The sequence below is a fragment of the Strix uralensis genome, chromosome 16, assembly GCF_047716275.1.
Source record: "Strix uralensis isolate ZFMK-TIS-50842 chromosome 16, bStrUra1, whole genome shotgun sequence".
In the NCBI taxonomy this organism is placed as follows: Eukaryota; Metazoa; Chordata; class Aves; order Strigiformes; family Strigidae; genus Strix; species Strix uralensis.
The window spans coordinates 6,874,032-6,887,889 of NC_133987.1; the positions used below are offsets into that span (position 1 = coordinate 6,874,032).

The 13,858-nt window shown below is 61.2% G+C and overlaps 1 protein-coding gene across 8 annotated transcripts in view; it reads right to left on the bottom strand.

Moving 5' to 3' along the window:
• MPRIP (myosin phosphatase Rho interacting protein) overlaps positions 1–11,386 on the bottom strand; it is an 88,625-nt gene extending 77,239 nt beyond the window's left edge. For all 8 annotated transcript variants that reach the window (XM_074886180.1, XM_074886181.1, XM_074886178.1 and 5 more), the window contains exon 1: positions 10,848–11,386. In XM_074886180.1, the coding sequence (XP_074742281.1) occupies positions 10,848–10,967 (120 nt within the window). In that variant the 5' untranslated portion in view covers positions 10,968–11,386. The remainder of the gene's footprint in view (positions 1–10,847) is intronic.
• Positions 11,387–13,858: the final 2,472 nt, after the last annotated feature.

Here is a 13,858-nt window from a genome sequence, read left to right on the forward strand (position 1 = left end):
TTCCCCTCGCCATCGGCAGCGTGCCTCTACTCCAAAGCAAAAACATACTCCAAAGGAGAGCTCGATGTTTTCCTTTTGTTAATTAAGAGAGGAAAAACTACCCAGTGCTGGCAGTTCTCCAGCTCGCAGCCGCTTCCCGTGCCGTGCACATCCAACACCCGTTTCCCCGCAGGGGCGGACGCTGCCAGCCCGCTCCTCCTCGTCAGCGGCTTCCAGCAGCCCACGGCCGAGCACACAGGAAGGTCAGAGCCAGGCGGAGGGAAAATAGCTCATTCAGCCAGCCAGGAAGAGAAAGGGAAAGAATACCCAGAAAGAAATGCCTTACAGCACTGCCGTTTATCAGTGAAAAGAAAAAACATCCAGGCTCTTTCCACCACCGCGGGTTTGGGCGCAGAAGTGGCCGGCCTGAAGCAGACCCACGGCACGACGAGCAGTGGGATGGGGATGGGCATCAGGCATGTCCTCCCCCGCAAAGTCCTATGGGCACCACTCCTGTTGCCTGTCAAGCTGCAAACTATTAGCCAACCTCATTCCTGGCAAGGGCTGGGGCCAAATCCTGGTGCAAGAGTGGTGAGGCATTGCCACACCGGTGAGGCGGCTCCGCGGAGGTATCGGGACAGGCCAGGAGGGAGGAAACCCAGGGCAGATCCAGCTTCAGGAGCCCCTGGGTCCGTGGATGCTGCTTTCCACCATGAAACATCCACACAAGCCCCAGCCCAGCCACACAGCGACAAGGACACATGTTCCCAGCTCCTCTTGAAATTATTTGGTTAATCTTGTTGCTTTCGTTCTTTTTTTTTTTTTCTTTCCTTAAAGCTTAAAACTGTTTCCAATTCAGTACCTCCCCTAGATTCCTCCTGCCAGTTTCTGTGGTTTTGTAATGTTAAAAAAAAAGTTTCCCCTCTGGAAAAATCCCTGCAAACAATAGAAGAAACTGCCTATGCACCAAAAACTGTCAAATGCATGAAGCACTGAGTAAGCAAACTGGAAACAAGCCGGAGGAGCCCTTTTACTGTTTATAAAGTGAAAAGAAATAACAAAATCTCTTATCCCCCCCCACAATGTGACATATCAGCTCTAGGTGTTGCTCTCCCAGCAGCTGGGAAAACATGATTTGAGAAGACCTTACTTCCTTCCCTCTCTCTTTAAAGTGGATTAAAAACAATGAAAATGGGAGCGCTGGGAGTGGGATCCAATTTTGGAGAGTTGCTTCCCTCCCTCCTGGGGGCCTGGGGCACCCCTGCACCCTCCCGTTCCCACGACCGGCATGAGTCTCACCCACACCAGGGGCTTTGCTGGCACAGAAGGGAAACGCCCCCCCCCCCCCGCCACCCCCAGTTCTGCTCACCTGGGTGCTGGTGCCCTGCTCGCCCGTGGCCCCCATGCTGCCCCCCAGCCCGTACAGCACCCGCTCTGCGCCGGGCCCCATGCCACCCACGCTGCCAGCGCCCGGCACGCCCCCGGCACACCCCGCACCCCCACCCAAAGGTGCCCATGACGCAGCCATGCCCACGCAAGGGGAGGACTTTGGAGTTGGGGCTCCCACCGCTCCCCGCCATGCCAGGATGTGGCCGAGGCCACCCGTGTGGCCTGGGCAGGGCCGCTTGCAACGGTCTTTCCCAAATTTCTCTTCTGTTTTACAGGGCAGAAAGCAAAATTGCAAATAACTAAAGATGACCCACCAGAGAGCCATGAAGTGCCTTCAACGGGTCACTGCAGCAGGGAAGGGGGATCCCCAAACTCCCAAGACACTCGCAGTGAGCCCGGAGCGACTGGCTCCGGTGCTTGAGAAGATATCACCAGTAGCCTCCACCACCCAGGAATAAGGAAGAGCATGACAGCGAAGGCAGGACGCGGCGTCCCCAGCGCTTGGCACTGCCACGCCAAGGCAGCAGCCCTCAGCGGTGATGCTACAGGCAGCCAAGCTGTTTGCAGGGCTCAGCCCTCCTCCGTCCCCCAGTTTTTCCCTCCACGCCCCAGCACAGCCCCTGTGCACGGCCAAGCACTCAACCCACCAAAGCCCCACGAGCAAAATCTCTCCCCAACACAAGCCACAGCTCTGCAACCCTCCTGGCAGCACCGTCCCACACACAAGCACCCCACTGCACCCCAGCAGCGTCCAGCCCCACACAGCCCCGTGTGTGAAAGGCAGCAGGCAATCCCGAGTGCCACACCAGGGATGATGTACCCATGAAATCCAAACGGGGGACACCATCACCAGGGTCAGCAGTGAGCAGCTTTAACCCAGTACTACAGGCGTGAAGTCCCGCCCTCCCTCAGCCTGGCTCACACCCCTCAGTAGACATTATTTCGCCCTCAACCACCCCAATTTTGGCTCAACTGACAGTATATAAAGCACCGAGCACCTGAAATACATGCCCTTAACATAGAGCATGGTCATTTCTTTACCAGTATCATAAAAAAGCACCAATGGGCTATACTTATTTCGGTGGAAGCATCCAATTTCAGATATTGAAACCAAAATAGCTGAAAGGTATGAATTAGAGCCAGCCAGCGTGGGCAGCCCGGTTCCACCAGCCAAGAGATGAACACGCAGCAGTGCTTTTTAAAGCCAAACCAAAACAAGCTACTGCTAAAACCAAGCAAATGCCCAGAGAGGTAGAAGCCTAAATAAAAGGGATATGAATTAGCGCACAAAGTGCCTAAAATAAACCCATCACACCTGCATTGGAATGGCCCTGCTGAGGCGAGGTTTAAAATAAACCCACTCAATGCCGCTGCGGGAGGCAGGTCCAGGGGAACGTTACCACACTGGGATGGAGCTGGAGCCACACGATGCTCTGAACCAGCTTGGCTTCCTCCGGAGAGCTCAGCAAGAACAGGAAAATGCAACGCCCAGCACTGAGCAAGAGCTCAGAGCAAAAACTTCCCCTGTCCAAGCAAATCTGTCCAACGTCACGTTAAGGGATGGTGTTAGAGCAACCCTGGGGTTCCCAGGATGCCTTTGAGCACGCAGAGCCCCGTCCACCTGCCGCGAGCTTCAGCAATGTCCGAAGGGCAGTTCTGGGTGGTTTCCCCGCAGGTAGCAGCCACATGGGACGCTCGGGTGCTGGGTGGCTTTGCTTTTATCCAGACGGTACCTGGCTGAAGGGTGAGCCACAAAATGACACGGAAAGCAGAGCGGAGGGCAGCTGCCGGCAGTGCGATGCATCCACGGCTGGGGTGGGGTGGGGTGACGCTTGCAGGGCAGGCAGGAGGAGGAGAGCCGGTTCCTCCGGCACGGCTCGCGGTGACGAAGCCAACCACCCGCCACAACCTCGGCCGGGAGGTGCCAAAGCTGCTGCCTCGCCACCCCAGGAGAGATCTGCGGGTGCCCTGCCACCCAAAAAAAGTGATATAGCTACAGTGTCTTCCAGGGGCACCACCGCGTGGGAGGTGCAGCCAGGCTGGAGCTCCACAGCACCCAGTTCCGTTCCATTCCATCGGACTGGCGGAGGCTGACTCAGGCAGAAACACCCCCGCGTCACCACCCCGCTTCCTGTCACACCTCTGGCAACACCCAGGTGTCCCATCCTGCCTGGCCCTGTTCAGCTTCAGGGCTGTGCTGCCGGTGCTCTGCAGCCCCTCACCTGCCTCTCAGGTCACTGTCCCGGCCAGCGCATCTGTCCCCTCAGCCTGCAGGTCTGCGATGCGTCAAGGGGGAGGACGCTGCCTCCAGCCCAGGGTCCCAGGCCAGCGCTGGCAGCACGGCGGGTGGGAGGAAGCGGAGAAGGAAGCAGCCCCAGCTCAGTTTACACAAAACTGTCAGACTGCTGCGCTGATGCTGCCCAGGCACGGACAACCCACCCCAACCAGCTCCACCAGCACTGGGAACGTGACTCCCAGCAGTCAGGGGACTGGGCTCAAAGGATGTGCAGAGCCACTCGTCACTTCCCAAAGCCCAGGGTGATGCAGGAAGCCCTGCACATCCCCAGGGACATCAGGCAGAGAAGGCACAGCCACCCGCTTCCAGTGGGCAGGATGGGTCCCAGGGGCATGACAGCCCGCAGAGCGCTGGGTCCCGGGGCTGGAGGTGGGCTGTGACACCAACCAGTGTGCCCGCTGACAGGCTTTCATGTCTGCTGTGTTTGTCAGTGGTACCTTCACCTCTTCCCTCCTCCACACAAACCAGCCAGCCAAGCAGGGTGCTGGGCAGCACCGAGCAGAGCCGCACCGTGCCGGACATGCGGTGCCCCACCAGAGCTCACTGCACAAGGGGGAACAGAGAGCTTTGCTGACATCCACATTTCCTCTTCGGGTCCACACTCAGCCTCGTGACAAAGCACCCACAGCCCCGTTGGGGAGCTGGGATGCCCAGGTGGGCTGGGGATGGCCCCACAGCCAGTCCCTCACCCACCCCAACGTGCTCCGAGGGAAGTCTGAATCCATCACCGGGAGAGACTCCTGGCTCCAAGCGCGTGGCGGGAGGGATAATCTGTTTAGGCTGCTGGCAGACGTAATCAGCCTGTCTCGGGTGGAGGCAGGGCTTATTTTGTTCAGGCTTGGCAACTGAGCAGGAAGGGGGAAAAAAAAAAAAATGGACCATTGCAGCAGAGCTTTAGCCTCTGCCTCCAACACTGAATGCAGAGTCCTGTGCACCAGGGAAGTGGTGCTGGGGCTTCCAGCAGCCCTGTGAGAAAACGATGTCCCCAGCCTGCCCCAGGCTGTGAGTGAACCCACTGTAACTCCTGTCCCACCACCTTTATGGGTTCAGTCCCAATATTCACCAAAGGAATGACAGCAGCACCTGCTGCTCCCTGCGCCCAGGGGAGCGCAACAGGGCGACAGCTCTCAGCCAGACCCACGGGAGAGCATGGCCCCAGAGCGGGGACAGTAAGGTACCCTGAGCACCAACTCCTGAACCACTCCGGGCTCCCCAGAGGCAGGGACCCGTTTCTGGCACAGCTCAAGGGGAAACTCACCACAAACGCTGCGGTTGCAACCTCAAAAGAGGCAATCTGGGTGGTTTCAGCTCTGCTCTGCTCTCAGTTTTGCACACCTTGGAGCCAGAGAGAACACCGCTGATGGGCGAGTCGGAGCAGCCGTCACCCGGCAGGAATGGGGAAGGTGACACGGTGTTTGGGGAGGGAATGGGATGCGATATTCCTGCCCACAGCACGGCTTCTAGGACCCAAGAGACCGGCACCACTTAACATCTTGTGTGCTCCCAGCGGGATGTCGCATGGACCGCTGGAGACCCGCAACCCCGGCCGGCGGGAGGCTCTGCAAACACTGTGGCACAAACCCGCGCTCCAGCAGCAATCCCAAGGGCTGGGGATGGAGCCCAGCCTCGGTGGTTAAGCCGCTTACATCTCGGTTTCCCTGCCCGTACAGCATTTCCTTTCCGCTGTATGTCACTTGGCGACGCACGGCGGAGCGGGGCCAAACCCCAGTGCGGGAGGCTGCTGTGCTGCCAGTGGGCACCCACAACCACTCCCGGCATGAAAGCACTCTCCATCCCCCAGCTCCACGTCCAAGTGACTGCTCGCTGCCCCTGGGTTCAGCCCAAACTTGTGCTTTTTCCTGGGCAACTCCTGGAGACAGCCCTGGACCTGTGGGGCAGCCCCCCTCTCCATCCACCTCCTGCAAAAGCCACATTTGCACAGCGTAGGCATGAGCTGGCTGATGCAAAGCTGCAAATCACCCAGGCCTGGCTTTCACCACCAACACATCTCACTGTGCAGGAAGAGGCTAAACCAGACCGGACAGACTGGACCAGAGGCACGAAGAGCACAAGGTGCCGCTGCCGTGGGGCAGCGGACGGGCACCATGCACGGCACAGCCCTCCTGGCACACCGGCAGCCCTGACCCAGCCGTTGGCAAACCCCAAAGGAAGGAGCTGCCTGGGCAGTTTGTTGCGTGGGCAGTGGGAGTGACAGACCGACCGGAGGAACAGGAAGGGGAAAGGTTGAATTCACCCTTCGTGCAAACAGTGGTCTCCTCCTGCAAATACCCCGGCCCCAGACGCAGGGCTGAACTTGGGTCCAAGCGCTGCCATCAGCTTGGGCAGTTGGAGCAAGAGCTGGAAGAGTTCAGCTGCAGCGTTCATGGGCAATTTGTCAAGCGACAGCAAAATGTAAGCGGCAAGGAACGGGCTTTGTAATCCCTGCTCCCCCTCCTCGAGCAGCCCCGAAGGCCGGCATGCCCCGCAGCGTATCTAACCACCTCCCACAACGGGGCTTCCTCAGTGCCTGGGAGAAGCCGCAACATCTCTCCCGAGTGCTGGAGAGGGGATTTATCACTTCCTCGGGTGCCAGAGCAGATAAGGTGCGGCGCCATGCAAAAAACCAGCAGCAAATAAGTGTGCAAAGGGAACGGTTCTCCAGCACCCAAAGGCCACGTCCCTTCCCCTGGGCCATGCAGAGGGTTAAGTGCACCCAAAGCCGACCCCAGCACCCAGCCTGACACCCATCCTGAGCACCCGCTGCCTTCACGCCACTCTCCAAGGGTGGGATGCTGTCTGTGGGGGGCACCCACCAGGACCCTGCCCACCCCAGCTCCTCTGGCCGTGCCCCTCAAATCCCTGCCCGCTGCAGCCACCGACGGAGGCGGGTTTGACATTTGCAGAGAATCTCCCCCTGTTCGGTCCTAATAATTAGTCAAGTACAGGCGGATTTTTGCAGCATGATACAAGCAGCCGGGCGCAGGGAATGCAAACGCGGGGGCTGCTTTCCAGGAAAGAGGGGGCTTTTCCTCCCCCATGGAGCAGGGGGTGGAGGCAAAAGCATGCCCGGGACACGATCCCTCACCCTGCTGCCCTTTGGACAATGCACAGAGCCAGGGTAAGACCGGCCCAGGGCAGCCCCATCGATGCAATGCCCCAGAGCAAAGCCAAGCCTGCAACCCAACGCTGACACTCTCCAGCCTCAGGGCTGCTGGTGGCCGGCTGTTCGGCGTCCAGAACAGTAGGAAAGTGATAATGTCCAACGGAGGAGAGATGGAAACAACCACCCCCTCCCCATCACTGGGCAGGGGTGTCACAGGCCAGGGCAGGAGGAGGCAGTGGGAAAAGTCTGAGAGCTCCATTTTCTAACTGGGTGGTCCTCTGGGCATCCATGCCATGGTCTCAAAAAATAAAATAAAAAAAAAAAAAAAAGACACTGGTAGCTGGAAAGATGTCCTCAAATTCCTCTATCTGTGCCAGTCCCCATGCCCCGAGAGAGCACACGCATGAAGAAAATTAAAAGCAACTGCTTTACACTCTGCTCTTCTTCCAATTCAGGCCAAGTGTAATTTTGAGGTTAATTCCCAGCCTGTTCCTTTTTTTTTTGGTGGGGGGCGGGGGGGTCGCTTCATCTTCCTTACGAATCAAAGGGCACAGCTTGGCCTGGGTCAGCCAGCATGGAAAGCAGGGACCCCACAGGGACACCCCCACAGCCCTGCAGAGCTCTGGGTGGCTTCCTTGGGAAGAGGGTCCCCGGTTTCTCCTGGAGATGGAAGAGGGTCCCCAGGAACCGTCCACCTTCCCGGGACAGGCTCTGGAAAGCTGACCGCCACATAAGGTTTGTAAGAGGTTAAAGCGGACCGTGCGGTGCCAGCGCAGGCACGCCTTGCCAGGAAAGAGGGAATTCCCACAAAAAGGGAATTTCTCACTTGCCGGGAAAAGGGGCAGCACAAGGGGAGCTGGCAACGGGTGGGTGAAGCGGGCAGGACAGAGCCATCAACAGCACCCTGACTGCCAGGGACCAGATCCTGCCACCACACAGGATCGCAGGGCTCTGAGCACCCACGTCGCAGCTCGGGTTCATCGGGACAGACCCACAGCAACAGATTTTCCCAAAGAGGGAGCAGACGCAGTGACTGACCCAGTTTTTCCCATGACATGCGGGCACCCCAGAAGGTCAAACACAGGTTGAGGGGGGCGGGGGGGGGGGGATCAAGGGCACATCACCTCCCACCTGCACCCCTGGGGGGGGACAACCAAGGCTCCAATGGGTGTTGGGACCACACGTAGCTGTCCCAAGTCACACCGACCCCGTCCAGCAGCACAGCCACGCACAAAAACAACTCGTGAACGCAGCGCTCCCGGGATTAGGGACTTAGCGTCCGCGCAGCCCTTTGAAGTTGAAAGCGCTAAGTCTGATTATTATTAGAGAGCTCCAGCTCATTAATCCTGATGTTTGGGGCTGGATTCCCCCCTCCCAGCCCCAATTCCTAATTCAGTTCCCGAGTACGACGGGAATTCACTCCTACCACTAAATATTTGTGACTCTGCAAACGCACACCGGTCTCTGCCCCGAGTGGCTCCAGCACCCCAGAGCACTCCGGGAAGCAGGAGGGGCAGCTCCTAACACCCACACAGGTATTTGTATATAATAAAAATCCAAAAAAGACACAAGTGCGTAAGTGTGAAGTACCTTCACCTTTCCTGCAAGCCAAGTAGAAAGGTCAGATGACTCAAAAGGACTTTTCTAGCCTGACTCTAGGTAGTCACCAACACTGTCCCTGTCCATGGGGTGAGGGGGACACGCTGAGCACGGAGCCCCCATGCTGCAGTGTGGGATTCCCCCCCCCCCCACCCAAACCAAGCTCAAAAAGAAAAAAAAAAATTAAAAAGGCAAAAAAATTCAGAGCTGTTAAATGAACCGTTATTCCTGGGTGTGCTTCGGAGCGAGCACACCCCCACATCCAGCCAGGCTCCTCGCTGCGGCACGGAACCTCCTCCTCCGATAAAGGGGCACGAATTTGGAGGGGTGGTGGGCCGGGTGGGGGGAAGGCGCTGGGCCGGCCGCGGCCGGGGGCTTCTTGACATGGGGGGCTGCGCGGCGGGGCAGGAGGGTGCGTGCGTGCATCACACGCTACCAGAGCCACCATCTTATCTGGGAAGCGGGATTACTTCACGCCAGCTGCAAGGGAGAAGCTGAGCAGGATTGCGCCGTTTTCCCAACCGGAGCCCCCGCACCCGGGGCCTGGATCCGGCCACAGGGCCGACCCCGTCCCCACAGGAGCCGGCTGTGGTGGCAGACCCCCCCCACCCCGGGGCCACCCTGACAGGAACAAAGCAAACGAGGGGCTGCCCAAAACACGGCTCTGGGCCCCGGGTCCCCAGGGAGGGCGGCGAGCCCCCTGCAGCAGGGGCAGGCAGGCCCTATGGGGGGGGCGGGCGGTGTGCAACGCTTCGAAACACCCCCCCCCCCCCCCCAATAAAAATAAAAAAGCATTACACCCAGGAGGCAGCAAAACCTCAGGCGGGGCAGCGGGAAGGGGCTGATCAGGAGCGGGGGGCTCTTCCCTCTGGGATGGCTCCTTTGTCTGGGCACGGCTGCGACGCTCCCCGCCGCCCGCCCCTTCCCGCACACACCACGGCATTTTTTCCAGTTACATTTTTTCCATATTAGCCCTCAGATTTCATTATGGCCCCCCCCCTCCGCCCCCCCAGCGAGCGCAGCAATATGTCTGATCTCATTGCCATAATAGGATCGGGAGCGGGGATGTCAGCCCCGGCCCAGAAAGGTGTGGGGGGAGGAGGAAGGGTGGCCCTGCTCCCAGCACCCCAATATCACAGACAGGCCCCCGCACCCCAAACACCCTCCCTGTCGCGGGTGCGCGGGCCTCCGGGCCTGCGTCAGGCCTGGGAGGAAGAGGAGGAGGAGGAAGGCCCAGCCCTGGCAGCCCCCCAGCCTGCCCGCACTGGGCCGTCACCGAGAAGGGGCAGGGGTCACCTTCCCGTCCCCCTGGGAAAGCTGGGGGGCTGTAGGGTGGGGGGGGCCATGTCCGGTGTGCCAAGAGGGAATGTTTTGTTTGCAGCTGAGTTTTTCCCAGGACTTTGAGGATCTTCCTATGGAGCCCGTAGGTTAACCCCCACCTGCTGCACCCCAGGAGGGGCTGGGATCACCCCAAGTGCAGGTGCCGCTCCCCAAGTGGTCTCAGGAAAGGGGTGAGGCCCCAGGGGAGGAGGCACTGGGGTGGGCCACGGCCCAAGGGACCAGTGGGCACCCATGGAGATGTTGGGTGCCCTGTGGGACACCTGGGGATCTGTGGGATCTGCGGGCACCCCAGGGGATCACTGGGCACCCATCTTACAGGACCAGAGAGCACCCATGGGGCTCCCGAACACCCCATGGGATTTCATGGACACCTGTGTGTTCCTGTGCTATCTGTGGGGTTGGCGGGCACCCCGTGGGACCCCACATCAACCATGGGGTCAGCGGGCACCCCGTGGGACCCCTGGACACCCTACAGGACCAGAGAGCACCCACGGGGCTCCTGAACACCCCATGGGATTCATGGATACCTGTGGGTCCCTGTGCTATCTGTGGGGTCCGCGGGCACCCCGTGGGACCCCACGCCACCCATGGGGTCAGTGGGCACCCCAGGGGACCCCTGGACACCCTACAGGACCAGAGAGCACCCACAGGGCTCCTAAACACCCCATGGGATTCATAGATACTGGTGGGTTCCAGTGCTATCCGTGGGGTCAGCAGGGACCCCACACCACCCCTGACAGCCCACATGACAGGCCCTATATCTACACACCCCATGGGACCCCCGGAGATCCCATGGAACCCGTGCTAACCATGGGGCCAGCAGGCACCCATGGGACCTTGCGTTATCCGTGGGACCCTAGGACATCCACGGGACCCTATAGTATCCATAGGATCCCAGGCCATCCAGAGGGCCACCCGTGGGACCCTAAACCACCCAGGGGACCCCAAGGTACCCGTGGGGCCATCAGGAACCCACGGGGCTCTACACCATCCATGGGACCCCAGACTACCCGCGGGGCCAGCAGACACCCCACGGGGACCCAGGGCGCCCTGGAGCCAGACGCGTGGAGGCGGGCAAGGGGCGGAGCTCCGGGGCGGATTTTTGGGGGGAAACCAGTGGGTTTTGGGGGCAGGTCCCACCTGGTTGAGGTCCTCGTCGTTGAGCAGGTGGGACTCGCGGGGCTTGAAGCAGTTCTGGCACTTGCTCTTGTTGAAGATGTTGGCCTGGAACTTCCTGCAGGGGTTGTCCTTGGCGGCCATGGCGCGCCCCGCGCCCGCTGCGCGCCCGCTCAGCGCCCCGCGGAGCGCCCGCCCGCCGCCGCGCCCATCGCCGCCCCGCGCCCGCCCTCACCGCGGGCCGCGGCCTCCGCCTGGCGCCCGCGGAGCGCGGGGGGGAGCGTCACCCAAAAAAACCAAACCAACCAAAAAAAAAAAACCCCGAAAAAATCAAAACACCAAAACAAAACCAAACCTCTTAAAAAATATATATATAAAATTAAAGCGGGAGCAAACTGCAAGGCGGCCGCCTCCGCTGCGGCTCAGCGGGCGCGCATGGTGGGCGGCGCGGAGGCGAGGAAGGGCCGCGGGGCGGAGCGGGGCCCCGCTGGGTGCGGGCCGGCGCGGGGTGCTCGGCGCTGCGGGCGCCGCTACCGACTGCGCCGCCCGCAAAGTTTCCAGCGCCGCGGAGGCAGGCGGAAAAGGGGGCGGGGCTACAGCGCCGGACAGACGTCCCCGCCCGCCAATGGAGGCGGGCATCCGCCGCTAACAAAAGGTCTCCCCGGCCAATGGGAGGCGAGGAGAGGGGAGGGCGCGGCGGGGCCGCCTCCGCCCCTCCGCGGCCGTGGGGGAGGGGCGGTGCGCTGACAGCTGAGGGCTGGCTCGGCTGGGCTCGGCTCGGCTCAACTCGGCTCGGCTCAACTCGGCTCGGCTCGGTTGAGCTCGGCTCGGTTGAGCTCGGCTCGGCTGGGCTCGGCTGGGCTGGACTCGGCCCAATTCGGCTCAGCTCGGCTGGGCTCGGCCCGGTTCGGCTCGGCCCGGCTTGGCTCGGCCCGGCTTGCCATGGCTCGGCACAGCCCCCGCGGGAGGAGCTGCATGGGGCCCCCCGCACTCTGCCCTCAGCGCAGCCCTGCCCTGCCCGGCCCCCCCTCACCGTGCACAGCAACACCCCCCCACCCCTCGTCTTGCACTGACCCCACCCCCAGGCACGGCCCCTCCCACGTTGCACACCAGAGCCCTTGTCTCGCATTGACCCACCATGTCATGACCCCTGTGCCACGCACCGGCCCCCCGCCACCCTCGAACCCCCCCACCCCAGTGCACAGACCCCCAGCACCCCGTCGTGCACAGCCTCCCCCCATAGAGTGCAGTGACACCCCCCCCACACACAGTGCACAGCCCAGGCCCCTCCTGGGGGGGGGGACACACAGTACAACGTGTGGGGTTTGCACCCCCACAGCCACCCCCCCGGCAGAGGGGTGCCCCAGGGTGCAGCCCCCCACCTCTGCCCCCACGCTCGAGCAGCACACAGCGCCCATGGGTGGCCCAGACCCAGGGTCCCAAACCCCTGCAGCAGCCCCCATTAACCCTGAGCCCGTCCCCAACCTCAGGGGCACGGGTGGGCACATTGGGAGGGGGGTTCACCAGCCTCTTGGACACTCAAATTTGGTGGGGGCGCTCCCACAACTCTGCGCCATGCGGCGCTGGGGACCCATCAGGGACAAAGCAGGGACAGGGGTGCCCGTCCTGCCTCAGCCACGTCTCCCTCTGTGCCAGCGCCCCGGGGCCGGCGGGGAGCTCCTGTTTGTCCAGTGCGTTTTTATCCGGTGCAAACCGGCAGCACCGGGGTGGGTAAATACACCCCAGCGGGTGATAAGGGCCTGGCGCGAGGGCGGGGGTTTGGCCTCCCGGCTCTGCCTCTGGGGGTGGCTGCGGGACCCACCCGCGGGCACAGGCCGAGTCTGGTTTTACTCTCCCAGTCCTAATTCTGCCCACCAGCCAGACAAGGGCTGGAGCAGGGACCCCAGCGCCAGCGGAGCATCGTCGGGGCAGGAGAGAGGTGGGAATGCCGGCCCTGGAGCAGGGGGACGGGGTGAGCATGCCAAGGGGCACCCCGAAAATGCACTCCAGCCTGCCACGTCACCCCACGCTCGGCTGTCGCAGTGGCACACAGCATCTCCCGCTCACCCCAATATCCCCCGCCGGCATGGGACGGGGCCCTGCTGTAAGGAGCAGCCACACGGACCTTTCTGGGTTTATTTGGACCAGGAAAAACCCGTCAGAGAAGAGGCGGCAGCGCGGTCCCCTCGCGCCCGGCGCTGCCCCGTCGTTTGATGTGGGACCCAGCCTCTGCGGCCTCGCCGCGCCGGCTCCACGCTGTCATCCTGGAGTAAATAAAGACCAGCACAATTGCCTACCTGTTTATTAATTTTCACTTCATCAAAGGCTGCTTTAATCATCTCTCTCCCTCCTGCCATCGCCACTTGCAGCACGCACAGTGTTGGTGTGCCATGGATTAGGATGGGACCCTCCGCGGAGGTGGCACGGCTGCACCCTCACCTGGCCCCACACCTGCTGCCCGGGCGGCCCAAGCCCACGCGATGCTCCCAGGAGGGACGTACAGGCTGAGGGTGGCCACCAGCCCCCCCCCCTCCAGCCCCCATCACTGGTTTGGGTGGATTTTCTCACCTTTCTCTTGATCCTAATGTAAAAGCAACACAGCCCTTGGCCAGGGAGGGAAGGTTTTCCCTTCTGGGATTTACAGACCCTGACTACCTCACCGTGGGTCCAGGGTTCACCTGGCACAAGGCTGCAGAACTCCAGCTCTTCAGAGAAGCGCAGATGATTTTCCCAACCAGCTCTTCTCCTGCCCTGATCCCCATTTCCTTCTTCCCTCCATCCCTGGTGTTGTTCGATTATTCCCCGCCACATCCCTTGCTGAGGACCTGGTGTGCTCTGCATCCCACACATCCCAGAGATGTCCCGCATTTTTTTTTCTCCATCAAAAAGCCCCTCTGCAGCTCCCCAGGCACCTCTACGTACTGTCCTCGTGATCCCCAGCTCTTCACCACCTCCTCAGGGCAGAGGCACGGCATCCGCAGCTGATGTGATGTCCCCGGCGCACAGCATCCTCCTGTGCTCCCTGAGCGAGGCCG